The following is a 14631-nucleotide window of genomic DNA, read 5'->3' as shown; positions in this document are numbered from 1 at the left end:
CAAATTTTTTTCCCTGCGAGCATCCTTTTGAGGTCTGAGAACAAGAAAAAGTCGCTGGGGGCCAGATCTAGAGAATACGGTGGGTGGGGAAGCAATTCGAAGCCCAATTCATGAATTTTTGCCATCGTTCTCAATGACTTGTGGCACGGTGCGTTGTCTTGGTGGAACAACAAAATAACAAAAGTTGCTTGACAAAAGACGTTCTGTCTCACAAACTAATTGACATACAGACGTCAAATTTTGACACGAATCATTTGAAGGTTGGTACTATATAAAAATAATATGCATTTAATACTAGCGGCGCCATCTATGTGTCAGACCGGGGACTTATCAGCCGACCTGTTATACTAATTTTGCAAATTATTTGCCCAGCGTAAATTTGGTAGTTTATACAGGCTCCTTAATTTTAGATTTCATTACATAGGCAGATATTGAAATTAAAATACTGAATGAATGGCAATTGTTCTGACATACTGTTTGTTTTATTCGCAATTAATCGAAATTTAGGGATATTTTAGCCATGAAATATGATTTGAGATTTGGAGTTACGAATTACAAATATCTTCGCAATGCGTAATTCACTAAACTTTTGTAATTCTATCATGTACTAAAATATCTCTGAAATAATACAGGCAAACGCCACACCTGTTACAAAGTCTGTATAAAAAAGGGATAACAAGGTAGCTTCAATAACGTACAAGCTACTGAATCATTAAACAAACAAACAAACAATAAACAAAGAACTACAATATTGAAGAGTATAAATATACAGGTAAAATTATACAGATGGTCCCCGAGATATAGTATTAATGGGCGCCCGAAAACATCCACAAAATACCGCGTATCTCGAGTGTCCACGTATTTCGAAATTCATGGTTTCTAGCGGAAAATATCATTAAATTTTCGTGTAATTTTGCTTGACTTGTTTCAGCCAATAAATTAATTATTCGATGTAATTCTGACCGTATATTTCAATTTTAAACCTTGTTGAAATAATTATAAAATTATAAAATGCATTGCGCATTTCGCAGAGGTACTACCTGGTATCTCGGGGACTTCCTGCAAATCAAAACGTTTGATGTTTAATTCGAATTTATGAGCCAACCGAATCCTTCACAACTGAAAACAAATTTCGCTCTTAATAACTCGTTTTGTTTATTTAAATCATAATTTCTTACATGCTCATTGTTTGCGGAAGCTCCCAGCAGTTTTTCTCCTTGTTTCATTACATGCATGTATGTTGCTCGTTAATTCATCAGATCAGCTACGTATGTGACATTTTCCACCCATTTTTTTTTTTGCTAAAGCTTTTAACAGCTGTGGGTGATTTTTTGTATGTATTTGCTCAAATCACTACCATTGGGCGGTGCTATTGCGATGTTCGCTCGGCAAAAGCACAGCCCCAAGGCAGCGCCGAAGTGCAGTGTGAAACTAAGTTAAATATTTATTCGTTTTCACACAACAACATCAAAAAAGCGAAACGAAAGGAACCTCCTGTACAGAAAAAAGTGCACTCAAATGGGCAGGCAATCGGTATAAATTCGGCATGTAAACAGCTTTGCAACATGGTGTTCGGGAGGGGCGAAATGGGAAGGAAAAATATACCTTCCCCATGCGAACTAGGAGCGCGATGACGGAGGAGCACGAGCAGGAGCTACTACCGCTAATCAAATTAACTGTGGGCTGCAAACGAACAAACAATATGCTTCTCCTCGCCTTCTGATTTCGAGCAAACAGTTGTTGCCTGGTTGGATGGTTGGTTGGTGCCGTGCGGCCAGCGAGCTTGTCGGTACACTGGCCCGGAAATCGCGTGTGACCTCCGCGCCGGGGCTGGTTGGCAGTAATTAAAGGAATCAAGTTTACAGCCCGACAACACGTCACTAGGACACTTCGCTGATTGTCATGGTGATGATGACCTGCGGGGGAAAGAGCTGCGTTTGTTGCAAGTGTGTCTGTCGCTAGAAATGGGTGTATACTGTAAATACGTAATGCGGACCATAAAAGGGAGCAACATTCAGTTACACTTTGATAATGAATTATCCATAGAAATCTTGGTGCTTTTGTTCGCAGAGCCGTGTCTGCCCGAGTACAATACTACGGACAGCTTCTCATCATTTTGTGTCATCTTGAAAATGGCTTGAAATGGTGATTCAATTTACTGCTTCCACCGCTTCAGAAACCGCATACATTGTAATCTGTTGCCCGCGGCACAGTTACGATGCAGTTGCAGTTAAGTGCAACGGAGATTGGCCGCTGCCGCTGCAACCAAGGATTTGTGGGCTTTCATTATCTGGATTGAAAATCTTTCAGTGTAATTACAATTTGTATCTTTAACTAGTGTATTTTTAACGGGGAGATTGTATTGGCTCTAGCCAGTTTTGTGTCTTTGTGTCGATCATTTTGTAATTTATTTTTCTGTAGAAAAAACACTTCTAGCAAGCCTTTGTTTACTTTCACAATTAGGATATATTTATGTATGACAATCTTATTACTTTAACTAACTGACAGCACATCAACACAGTTTACACACACGGGTGCACACGAATGTTATTTGTTTCGATAAGGATTGAGTGTGTGACTTTTTTGCGTATGGGAGGCTGGAGCAAAATGTCAATGCCTCAATATTTCACTCAAAATCTCAAACAAAAGAAGAGTGAGTTTATTCCCAGAGGTAGTTTCCAAGAATTAATCTCACTTTTAAAATTTAACAAATAAAAAAACGGATAACAAAATACAATTCTTATATCTTATTGAAATGAATTTCTAAGAAATTTTTGAAATTTGTTATATCAATCCTTTTAAATTTAGAAAAATAATCCTGTTATTCATTTTTATTATTTTGGTATTACTTAAATAACTGACCCATAATTGCCATACTAACATTGCTTTGCATTACATTTACTTATTTTCAATACAGTGATATCTCTCTAATATGAAGTCGCTGCAAGATGAGTTGGTTCTTTAAAATTAACATTTTGACGGTCCCGTCATAATCCATACATTTTATGTCTCTTCAAGATGAATGTCTTCCTAAGGCGAATATACATTCAAGCTGCATAAGCGATTTGGCAGCCAAAATTATCTGATAGTTGATAGGGTGATAGTTTACAAAGTTATTGGTCCAAGGATGTTCCATGTTTTCCCGTGATTTCTTGGATACTTCATAATTTTCATATTTTTTTCATTAATTTTCCTCAACATGCATATTTCTCTAGGCTAGCGGTCCCTTAAAGATTAACCATTTCTATGTACTAGTTTTAGTTTTTGAGTTTTCTTTAATCGTTTAAAAATGTTATTTTTGCACAGTTATTGGCTGGTATTATTGAATCTGTTCGTAGCGGGAACGTACGGCGCTCACATGATTCTAGGAATGGCAACACATTTCTTGCTTTTTTTCTATTTTTTAAAATAATTTTTCATTTTATGTACATATATTTGATTTTCAAGGATGTTACAGACTAATATCTGACCGACTTATTTACAAGTAGACGTAAAATACTTTCGTAAACCCTTTCACGACCAAGGAAAATATTTTTCCCTTTTGCAACACTCATTATCGGTTCATAAATTATTATTGAATCGATATTTTTATTGACATTACATCAAAATAAAACAAATTTAACACTTTAATAGCAAAATATTTTTATTACACCACTGTAGTAGCATGGCTATTAATATTTCAAGTTTCCATCCAGACCACAAAATTTAAAAAATAGTAAACTAAAAGAATAGCTAAAAATATACAAAAAAATGCAATAGGCTGCATACAATTTGTCCGGGAAAGACCTTTACAAGTGAACGGATTGAGCACAGATCGAGCTCGCCATGTGGACTGTCCACTGTAATCATTTAGGCTGGTATTGTTGCTCCGTGTTCCCATAAACGTTAGGCGTCCTCGTTTGTGAATGTTGTACACGGGTATCTCTACCCTGTGCCACACGGCGCCAACAATAACGGGTACGGGTATCGGAATGCAGAGCGTATTTTTCATTATCAGTATGCTTGTGCGTGTCTACTCTACCCCCTACATACATACACAAGCAAACTCAACTTTCGGAGGAGTATTAACAATTTCGGAAGGTAAGGGTTTCGGTACGCGTTTTCGTCACTGCTGAGTGAAATCTGTACCGAAGGTATGTCTAAGTGCTTTGCTTTGTTGTCACTGTCGGCTGTCGGCGACCATGTGACTGATTTACGATACCATCCTGCCCCAGTCATTCCCGTCTGGCCGTGATTGTTTGGTTTGAGGTTTGGTTCGTTCAATAAAGAAATCAAATATTTTGCAGCACAAACACACAGTACTCATGATGGTTGTTTTTCTTTTTGCTTATTTCGTTCACAGATTCGCACCCTCAGCTGCTGCCTAATCGCGGTGCAGTTGATCTCAGTATAATCGGGTCAGCGCAAAAAGAATGTGGTGCACCAGCTCCAGACGGAAACGACGAAAGTGAATTCGCTAGCAGGGTTGAACTGATTATTTTTCATCCAGTGTGTAAAGTCTGTGATAGTTTTACAAAAGCTCCGTTCTGTTCAATCTTCAGCAACCATCAGTATCCGAGTGCCACCGAATGATTGTATTAGTAGTGCAGTAGCGTTAGGAAGTGAACCTTATTCCACCACTTGTGTTGTGTAAAGTTTTGGTGTTAATTCGTTGTGCGTTCAGAGAAGGCGAATGGTACGTTTACTTGTGGTCGGTAGCTTGAACCAAGCGTAAGAAGAAGCAAACATGTGCTGCAAATGGTAAGTTGGAGCTGGATTAAAATTAGTATAATTAATTTGGTTAAAGAAACACTATTCGAATGACCGATTTTCAACATATTTTTGATTGTATTTACATTTTTCGTTGCTTTAACGGTATGTTTTCACTTATCATTAAATAAAATGTTTGCTTGCTTGTATCTTTAGTACAGATTCACAATTAAGATATGTGATAATATGTCAAAATTATTTGTTTGGGATAGTAAAATAATAAATTGATAAATTAATTAATGCTTACAAATTAAGTGCAATGTTATTACCGTGTGAATCATGTCAACAATCCAAACAAAACCACACACAAAACTAGCCTGCGGTTTTAGCTTCAAAGCTAGAATCAGATTCGAGTATCTGCTCGACAAAATGTCAAAACAGTCAAAAGTTTTTAAAACGAAATTTGAATGTCACTTTTTTACAGAGCGGGTGAAAACTTTTGCTCAAACTGGCTTTCTGGTAGCTTGACGAATACAAAAAACATTCTTCAAATCTTCCTTCAGAATCGGAAGCGATCAAAACCAACCTTTTAAATACATACACCTTGGGATAAGCCCACCTGTATATTATATCCACTTTGAAAGCTACTCGAAACTGCTATACAATGCAAACAACAACTGTTGTTATACAATGCAACTGAAATTTCAGTCTTTGATCTAAAAACGGAAAGGGGCCCTATCGTAGCAAATGTTCGAAGAGCTGGAACAGCTGTCAAATTTATGCGCACGGTAAACCCGCAGGCCGGTTAATCCGCCCCCGGAAAATGGACGTTCTATTGAAGTTGAAATTTTAGCCTGTCAGTGGAACAATGATCATCATCCGGGTCGTATCCATTTGACAATAACGTTCGGTCATATTGGATTTTATCATTTTTGTGCAACCAATGATGCATTTTAAAATTGATTTCATTGATCTTTTTTTTTATTTGAATTGGTTTTAATACTTTACATACATTTAAAAACATCGAATCAGACAGTTCTTGGTATCCTTTCTTGGAAAAATATTTTCGAATCTGCAAAAACTAAATAAATAAATAAATTATGCATAAGCTTACCTGATCGAGCCTACGACGAATTAGCGTTTGTTTACATATTTTTCTGGCTGAAACAATCTATAATCTAAAATATTCTGAAAATATAGTTTTATGTGTGGTTTTTTTTATGGTGGATTGGTATGATTTTAGCCGTGTCAATCTCTATACATATAACATAGCGGGCTAGTATCGTAAAAGTCCCCAATATTTGTGTTTGCTTAACATATTGACGTTCTACACATTGTAACCTCATCAAACTCATAGCTGGAGTAGAGAAAAAACAAAAAATTTAACCTACATAGAGACTACTTCTTTAACAAAATTAATCTTTACCAAATTAAACAAACTTCACATTTCTCGTGTGTCCTTGTAATGCATTTTCTTATTCTCTATTATATTTTTCAGTATTTTTAGCTGCTGGGAAGACTTTTACTGGAATTGTATTGAGGAAAAATTCTGCTTCGACGAATCACTTGGTAAGATTGCTACACATAAGTGCATCATTCAAAGTGCTTTTCCGTATTTTCTTCTAGATGCAATTTGATTCAAGTTTGTCTGTACCGCTGTATAGCTCGTATTGTGCGAATTAAAAGCTCTTAACACAGATTGTTTTTATAGCGCATATTTCAAATATGCCTGAAACTTTGTACGAGTACTGCATGATTCGTCTGCAATTTATTGTAAAATCTTATTGCATATTGACAATATTTATTGGCGTAATTCAATTCGTCACACTGTGAGGCAGGATAACTTAATCTAGGCTATCTTTCTCTCCCTCTCGCGCGATCAATTTAAATTGGTCCTATCCTTTTCGCCTGTTAGGTGTATTCCATCCAATCGTTGCTTGTACAAAAAAAAAACCATGCACTACTACTGCAAGGTGCGCAGCAGTGCCTTTGTGTGTTTATTTGTATGCACAGGTCAGTGCTGGTGCGTGCTAAAAATAAAAATATGCTACTAATAAAACCGTCTGCGGGGCTCGGGCGTACAGAATGAAACTGAGCACAAAAAATGCTCCCTTTTCATTCCAGCAGCTAAATTACGTTATCGAGACATTGTCCCTCTACACTGGCTTCTGGCGGCATTCGCGTTGTGTGAATGCAGTAGATAAAAAAGCAGACGCATTTCTCGTTTGGTTGCTTGTAGCATGTAGCAGTGGCTGTCGGCTAAACAACATTGCGAAAAATTCAGATACATGCGAGAAAAAAAGAAGCCAAACTACAACAAATATTGTCAGCGGACCGAAAATTATCGATTGATGACAAAATTGATCGAAACGAATGCCGGATCGCTCGCTTCTGCTGGGGGGGGGGGGGGGAAACTAACGTGCGCAAAGCTTCCATCGGGTGGAACGGAAATGAACGACCAAAGGACTCGCTCTGAGCTGGTTAGTTGGGGGACGGGTTTTGGGTTCCATTGAAGTGTACCTGTGGGAATTTGAGCCAAAGGTTCACCGGTATACGCAAGCCGGGATAGGTGTTCCAGTATCCTGTATGGATATAGGTTCGGCAACTAGCCACAGTAACGATACTTTCATTTCGAGTGAGTTTCTCATATTTTATTCCACACTCTTTTTAAATTTTGTTAGCTAAATGTCATTTACTCTGGCACTGACGCTAAACAAGAAATTTGTTACTTTTAGATTTGAATAATTTTTTTAAAAATATTTCTTTGAATTTTACTATTTACATAAAATTCAAGAAAGATTTATCTATGATTCCCAAATAAAAGTTTAATATCTGTTTTACTTTTATCCTTGTACTAAACATTGGAAAATCTGCAGCATTTCTCGCTTACACCAAAAAACGCCTGAAAGTATGCAATCTCACTGCATGCGTTTTAGTACTCGTTGCTTAACTCATTGCTTCAGCGTTAGTTTTAACGGTTTTAAGGAAGTTAACCTTTTCTGAATAAAAACCATTTCAAAATGTATAATCCCTCTAACTTATCAACTCACGCTCCCGGACAGACGACAATATCGATCACGGCTGGTGTATCGCTCCGGATCGATTAAAGCGTTCCCCAGCAGCGTATTTGATGTTGCCCGACCGAAACCCCCAGCCCAACGGGGTTCCAACGGGTGGAGCTTCCCATCGTTGACGTTCTAGTCTCGACGGTGATCGTTCACTGTGCCTCAGTCTGGATAGTATATCCACCAAAAAGGGGTACCGAGAACACTTTTTTTTTTGGGGAAATTCATCATACCTCTCGTACCCGCCCGTTCCTTTACCGCCGGCTACAGTTTATCAAACATTTACCGTTTGATGTCGGCTTTGGTTGGCGCATTGTTTTGTCTATTATTGTTTTGCCATTTGCCGTACCTATTGCGGTACCACACAACTGTCTGTGGTAGAGTCGTGGTGGTGCGGCCACACACACCAAGCATTGGAGGATGCGTTTTCCAACGGCTGCAGCTGGCACGACGGAGAAATGCTGCTGCTGCTGCTGCCGATCAATGCTGTTGATATTTAATTTTGCACCGAATTTGCACCGCGGCTAGTCAACGGTATCCGAGCATATTTTCTGGCGCTTAGTACCCCGCACGTTTACTACATACGCTGGCGGTGCTGGGTGTGTTGCGTACGTTTCTGTGTGCTAGTTGCCAGCCCGTGCCTCTCTTTCCCGTGCTGGCGCACCGAATACACCGGGACACATTTTCATACTAACGATAATTGAACTGATAATTAATTTCGCTCCCGTACGTCGTTGCACCGCAGTGGATCGAGCGTAAGTATGTGTGTGCGTGCGCCTGCTAAAGGTGGTGCATACCTTCGGTGCACAATACGCTGCTGGCAAAAGGGCGCAGAACGCCGGCTGGAACTGGCAAACCCCCTTTTACCAACTCCCTCACCTGCATGGTGCGCTTTAAATGCAGCGAAACAACGGTGGCGCAGTGACATAGATATAGCGTGTACCGGTTTTCTCCGGGCTAAGCGGTAATGATTTTATTAATTTCTGTCAAGGCCCTTGGCCGGGTGAAAATCGGCTCAGGATAACCACCAACACACACATACACAGTGGAGCTGTGCGGTTTGGTGGAGTGTAAGGGGATGAGCGGGAAAAATAGGTGGAAAACGGGGACATCTACCACCGGTGGTTTTAGGATAAATTTGCTCTCCGTTTTTCTCTGCCGGGGTGAACATTATTTTTCAACGCTTTTCAGGCGTTTGCTGCTAATTTTAATGCATTGGTTTCATTGCTTTTGATTTCGTTGTTTTAGTTCTCGAGCTTTACATTTTATGTTATTTTTGTTAGGCCACTTTTTGTTAGTCTTTGAGTACTAGTATTGTATTTTTTTATTGATTTTTTTTACTTTTTGCCCTTTTTAATGATTTTTAAGAAAAAGTAGTTTATCTAGTTTTTGCTGCCTTCCTGTACTATGTATAATGTGTTGGCATTTTTTAGAGAGCATTATTTTTACAATTGTTATTATTATTATTATTATTATTTTTATTATTATTATTATTATTATTATTATTATTATTATTATTACTATTATTTTATTATTTATTGAATAATTTCATTCAGATATATTAAGCTTACATAACATCCTTATGATTATAAAAATAAAATAAAACTACTTAAGCTAGTACTAAAATCTGCACTGTTTCCTAACGAGTTGTAAACGTTGGCCATTTGTAATAGGGCGTCATTGGCTCCGAAGAGTAGCTCTAGGTATCCTAGTATCCTGCAAGGTGCCTGTATGTTAAATTATTATTTGCACCGTCGAATATTTGTAGTTACATCATTATGGTTCATTACATGACTCTAAGAACACGCCACGAGTGTTCTAAAAAACAAAGAAAGGTCTCTGATGTTGTTTTAATCATTAATACACTTTCATTATTTTTTGTTCTAAAAACAACTAGTACGCCTATAAGTATAGTTAGCACTGTAGAATATCAATTCTGATGGTTTAAAGTACTATGTAAAGGAATAATATATTTAACCTGTATAATTTCTTATGGATATACCATACCTATCCTAGGTAAATCATAAAACTGATAAATTGAAAGAAAAGTTGTTGAATTAAAAATTAATTTATTTTATGTGATGATTCAATTTAAAGAAAAAGTTGAATTGATTCGACAAGAAAGAATATAATGTGATAGCAATTTATTCGTTGCGCATATAGAAATAAATAAAAAAAAATATTTTAATTTACTCTCAACAACACATTCAATCACATCGCGTACAGCAAAACAGTATAAATTCTCCCTTAAGCCAACCGAGGCGATTGATTTTCTTCCCAAAATCCGGACCCGGTTGCCATCCGTAGTGGGAGGGGAGGAATTTTCTATTGGGTGGAAAATTGATTTCTATCCTTTCGTTGTGGTCTCCTGGGCGATGGCTTTAATTCGCCGGGCTGGCTAAATTATGAACCCTTCACGGCGGGAGGAAGGAAAGTATTCGTACCAAACACAAGAGAGATAACGAGACAGAGAGAGAAATAGAGAGAGAGTGTGTGAGAGAGAGAGAAACAAAGAAGAAAAGGAGCTCCTTCTTTTAGCCTTTATTTTAGTTACGGACAAATAAATGGAGACATTAGCCAAGTTGGTGGTGGCCGGCGGTTAAGAACCCAGCACTGTGCCTGGTAGAAACCGTTTTTCTTCGCTAGCTTTTCCTTCTGAGAGACCACGCAGAAGAGTTTGGCCGCCCCGGGCACCGGAGTCTAAAGTGAAATGGCCGAAAATGTCCCCGAAGGAGTGAAAGCGGAGATAATTATTTCGCTGCGGTGGCTTTCAATTAGGACCAGACCATCGACACACACACACACACACACTCACAGACACATACACACTTGTATGTAAGAAAAATGCAAGCTTCTATCGAAAAATTGAACAGAAACCACTGCAGAAAAAGGAACCATTCCTGCAGAAAGGAGGTCGAACGTATCGAACTGGTCGATGTCGTACTTTCATGTCACGAAGCGTAATGTAGAGAGAAAACGGGTGAATGTGTGTGAGCGCGTTTTTTGCTCCTTCAGAACCCTGCACTGGACACAGAAGATTGAGCCGAGAAGATGTACTCTGTTCTTACCGAATGCTCGACTTAACCCGCGTCCGTTTTATAGTTTGGCAAGCGGTTAAGAAACCGTAATTACATTCGTATCACGTAATTAAGTAAGAATAATGACCAGCAGCTCACAAAGCCGGGCATCGAATCAGGGTATGAAGGGGAAGGCCAAATATTTAGAGCATAAAGTCACTCTATCCCCTTGCTACACCATCGAAAAGGACAATATTTATCAAACTGTCACCGTGCAGTAGCACTAGCCACTAGCAAGCAAGCACTACCCGGGGGAAAGCTGAGAAAGCAACTTTAAGCTATCGGTACTAAATGCCTATTGTGCACATGACTGTTTCATTTTTCGCTTTTTCTTTCCAACCCTACGACAGTTAACTACGATCCGGACGAGGATGAGCATGCGGCCAAGAACAAGAACAAAAACGGGTACTACGGCAGCCCGGCGGGCGACTCGGGCGAAAATAACAATGCACCAATCTGCCGGCAGCCGGGCGTTTCGTCCGGCTTAAGCATTCCTCGCAACATGTCGATGAGGTAAGGTATATGGGAGATACGCTTCGGGGGGGGGGGGGGGGGGGGGGAGCGTACATGAGTTCGGATGGGAGTGGGTGGATAGTTTTGAAGAGATACTAAGATGATAGAACAACGTATTAATGAGTTGATACGTTTAGTTTAAGACGTCGATCAGTTTGCTTTAAGGTGTGGCGTTAATTTGGCGCTTGTTCGATAGTTGAGGAGAGTATGCAAACTAATAAGATGGTTTAGTTTCTTATCAAAATGTTCTAATGTTTGTGTTTTTGTACAGAAACTACGTACAAAATAATGTTGTGATTCATAAATCTTGGGAAAAGATTCATACAAATCAATATGTACCTAGGAGTCGTTCAAATTATAGAATGAAAAAGTCACAAGTATCTAAATTAAAGAATCAACAAACAATCCACGATTATTTATATTGTTTTAAGAGTCATTTTTGAAAATTTCTTAATATGTGGGGAATAATTATTTTAATAAAGTACTATCAACTTCTTAAATTAATCTAGCTCTTTGGTTCGTTCCTGTTGAAATTGGTATTATATACTTGCAAATTACTTACATTTGAGTCGAATAGATACATTTTTGAAAGAATCGTGTTATTATATAATTATATTATACTAATTATGATCTGTCAAAGTTAAATAAAGTCAAAATTGAGAATTAGTGAACATGATCAATGCACAGTGGGCATTTGTCGGGATATAACCAACAAAATAGAAATCATATTTTTGTCAAGGTAATTTTTTCCCCCAATACCTACGATATTCAACTGAGATAAATCCATTTTGTTTCAATTTTCTATTTAATAGTTAAGAAGTTGAAAATCATCAAAAATTGACATCATTAAAAAAATGCATTTTTTGTGATTTTTGATTATTTTTCTTTTTATCAACTTAACAAACTAAACCATTATTCCCAAAGCAATTCTTTAAAAGGTTTCTTAGGTGTTGTGGAAACAATATCCCTCTAAACATCTCTAAAGTTATCTCTAATTTCTGAACAAAAACATCTTATAAAAAACAGTGACTCATTTTTAAATATTCAGACCTGTGACAAAAAAAAACTCATGAGATCCCAAGTTTTTATGTTTTTAAACTGTAATCTATACCATTACCTGTTATTTGGCAAAACAAAACTAGCTGCAACCGAGCGCGACCACGAAAGCTATGATATATTGCTTTTTTGAAAGGAAAGAATACTCAAATTGCATTATTTTTTGAGAACTCGATCATGTAAAATATTTAAACATTAATAGCAGCAGCACCATCTATCGAAAGAACAATAATACCAATCAAATGTGTCGATTTTTAACAATAACCACGAATTAAAACAATTTAATATTTCATTCAATAAATACCCGTACCCCACAGTTTTTTTCCCGACAATTGTTCCAAACTGCCCACTGTGCAATGGTGTCGTTTTGAAATGATATTTATATTTTTTGTACAATTAACAAACCATTTTCGATTCCTCGAATGATTCTTGAATATAGTTATTTAAATCGCAAAATTATTAATTTATTTTAATGACTGTATTTACTTCATAAGTTTGTTGAATATTTAGATGTTTGAATCATTTCATAGTGAATGTTCGGGTATTATGTAAACAAATTTAATTTAATGTAAATATCAAACAAACAGCTGGTCATTGACAAATTATTGCGTTTGAAATCATTCTGAGTGACCCAAAGAGTCTGAAGAACCATACAACTAATCGTGTTTAACTTCCCTGAATGATTCCTTCTCATTCAGAGCATACATCTTTAGCTGTGGAACATCTATTTTGTGTAGAATATGGGATTAACATTTTATTTTATTTTTGTTCAGTTTATTTATTTAATAGTTTATCGAATTATTTTACAAATCTTAAATTAAAAATTGTTTTCATTTACCCTCTTTATCGACAAATATCAATGACGAAAACTATAGCTTTACAAAAAAAAATCACTTTCTTTCTCTCAAACTGCTTCCCGTTTTGTGTTTCCCCCTTCTCTACCTACAGCTCAAAAATACACGAGGACGACCTGCGGCGTGAAATTCAAACCAACGTTCCAATGCTGGCACCGGAAGTGATGGCCATCTTTGCTAATTCGCAAATTTTCCAATCCAGCGCACCGCCGAAGCAGCCGACGTCCAAAGCGACCTCACCGGCGTCGGTGAAGTTTGCCATTTCCGATTCCGGTTCACCGATCGAGGTGACACCGGTGGGGGCGTCCACCGCGGGCAACCGTACCGCCGGCGAGAGCGAACAGTCGGCCGCGCCGGCACTGCACCAGGACGGTGCCGAAGGTCGGGAGCTCAGCTCCGATAAGCTTCTCCAGCGGCTCGAAGGTAACTAGAAGTTTGGCCTTTATGTCGAAACCACCGAAACTTCCCCACCTTAGTCTCTCATTCACCGGGATTTTGACCGGGATCACCTGAAATATAACACACTACACATACACACCCACATACGTACACAAACAAACAAAGAAACATACACCTCGGTGTGGGGGAGAGCATAAAGAACGGCCATATGCAGCAAACCAAAATCAACGTACAAAACAAAAAATATGACGACATATTTGTACAAAAGGCTACTCACAAACACGCTCACAGACGACACACAGTGATCGGTACCGAAATCGCCCACAGGAACACAGAAACCACCAAGAACCGTACAGAACCGGGGGTGACGGGGAACAAAAAGCACGGGACAAAAGTTTCCTCTCATCACACACATCAGGGTCAGAGGGCAGAAAGTTTAACAAGAAGAGTTTGAATGGCTAGTCAAAAGTAGTTGACTCGGGTAGTGTGGTGGTCGCATACAGATGTTCGGTGCAGTCCTTTACAGTTTTGGGGAAGAAACGTGTGTCTGAGAGAGAGACAAAGATAGATAGAGAGAGGCAATCACCTGTGACGAGGGTCACCTTTAGTGTATAAGTAATATCTAATCGCATGCATACTAACTAACGAACAACTAGAATTAAACTGTAGCTGAAAAAAACCAAAGACAACACGCAAAAAATAATCCTTATGGTCTTCTCGGGAAGGTGTGGTGCATGAAGGAGTAAACCAGAACGAAAGCTTTCAAGCACGATTGGCGTAAACCGTTAAACTCTCGGGCGAAAACACGACACATCTACTTGTGCATGGAGCTTGAATTCGTTTCTCACTGAATCCTCTCTAACTTCGATAAGTGTGTACTAACCAACTTGGCTCGGTCCGGACAGAATCAAGCAATAACTACGGGCTGCAGGAATGTTACTTAGCAATTGCTAGGGCGGTATGTTGGGTTTATATTGA

The 14631-nt window shown here is 38.4% G+C and overlaps 1 protein-coding gene across 4 annotated transcripts in view; it reads left to right on the top strand.

Moving 5' to 3' along the window:
• The window catches only part of LOC120956963 (uncharacterized), a 46476-nt gene that overhangs the window by 29172 nt on the left and 2673 nt on the right, over nt 1-14631 (top strand). For 2 of the 4 annotated variants that reach the window (XM_040378817.2, XM_040378818.2), the window contains exons 3-6: nt 4343-4740; nt 6188-6258; nt 11182-11344; nt 13349-13677. In XM_040378817.2, the coding sequence (XP_040234751.2) occupies nt 4727-4740; nt 6188-6258; nt 11182-11344; nt 13349-13677 (577 nt within the window). In that variant the 5' untranslated portion in view covers nt 4343-4726. The remainder of the gene's footprint in view (nt 1-4342; nt 4741-6187; nt 6259-11181; nt 11345-13348; nt 13678-14631) is intronic. The other 2 variants (XM_040378821.2, XM_040378822.2) reach the window with 2 other exon arrangements.

The sequence above is a fragment of the Anopheles coluzzii genome, chromosome 3, assembly GCF_943734685.1.
Source record: "Anopheles coluzzii chromosome 3, AcolN3, whole genome shotgun sequence".
Classification (NCBI taxonomy): Eukaryota; Metazoa; Arthropoda; class Insecta; order Diptera; family Culicidae; genus Anopheles; species Anopheles coluzzii.
The sequence above is the reverse complement of the archived record's forward strand: the minus strand, read 5'-3'. Positions and strand labels throughout refer to the sequence as shown.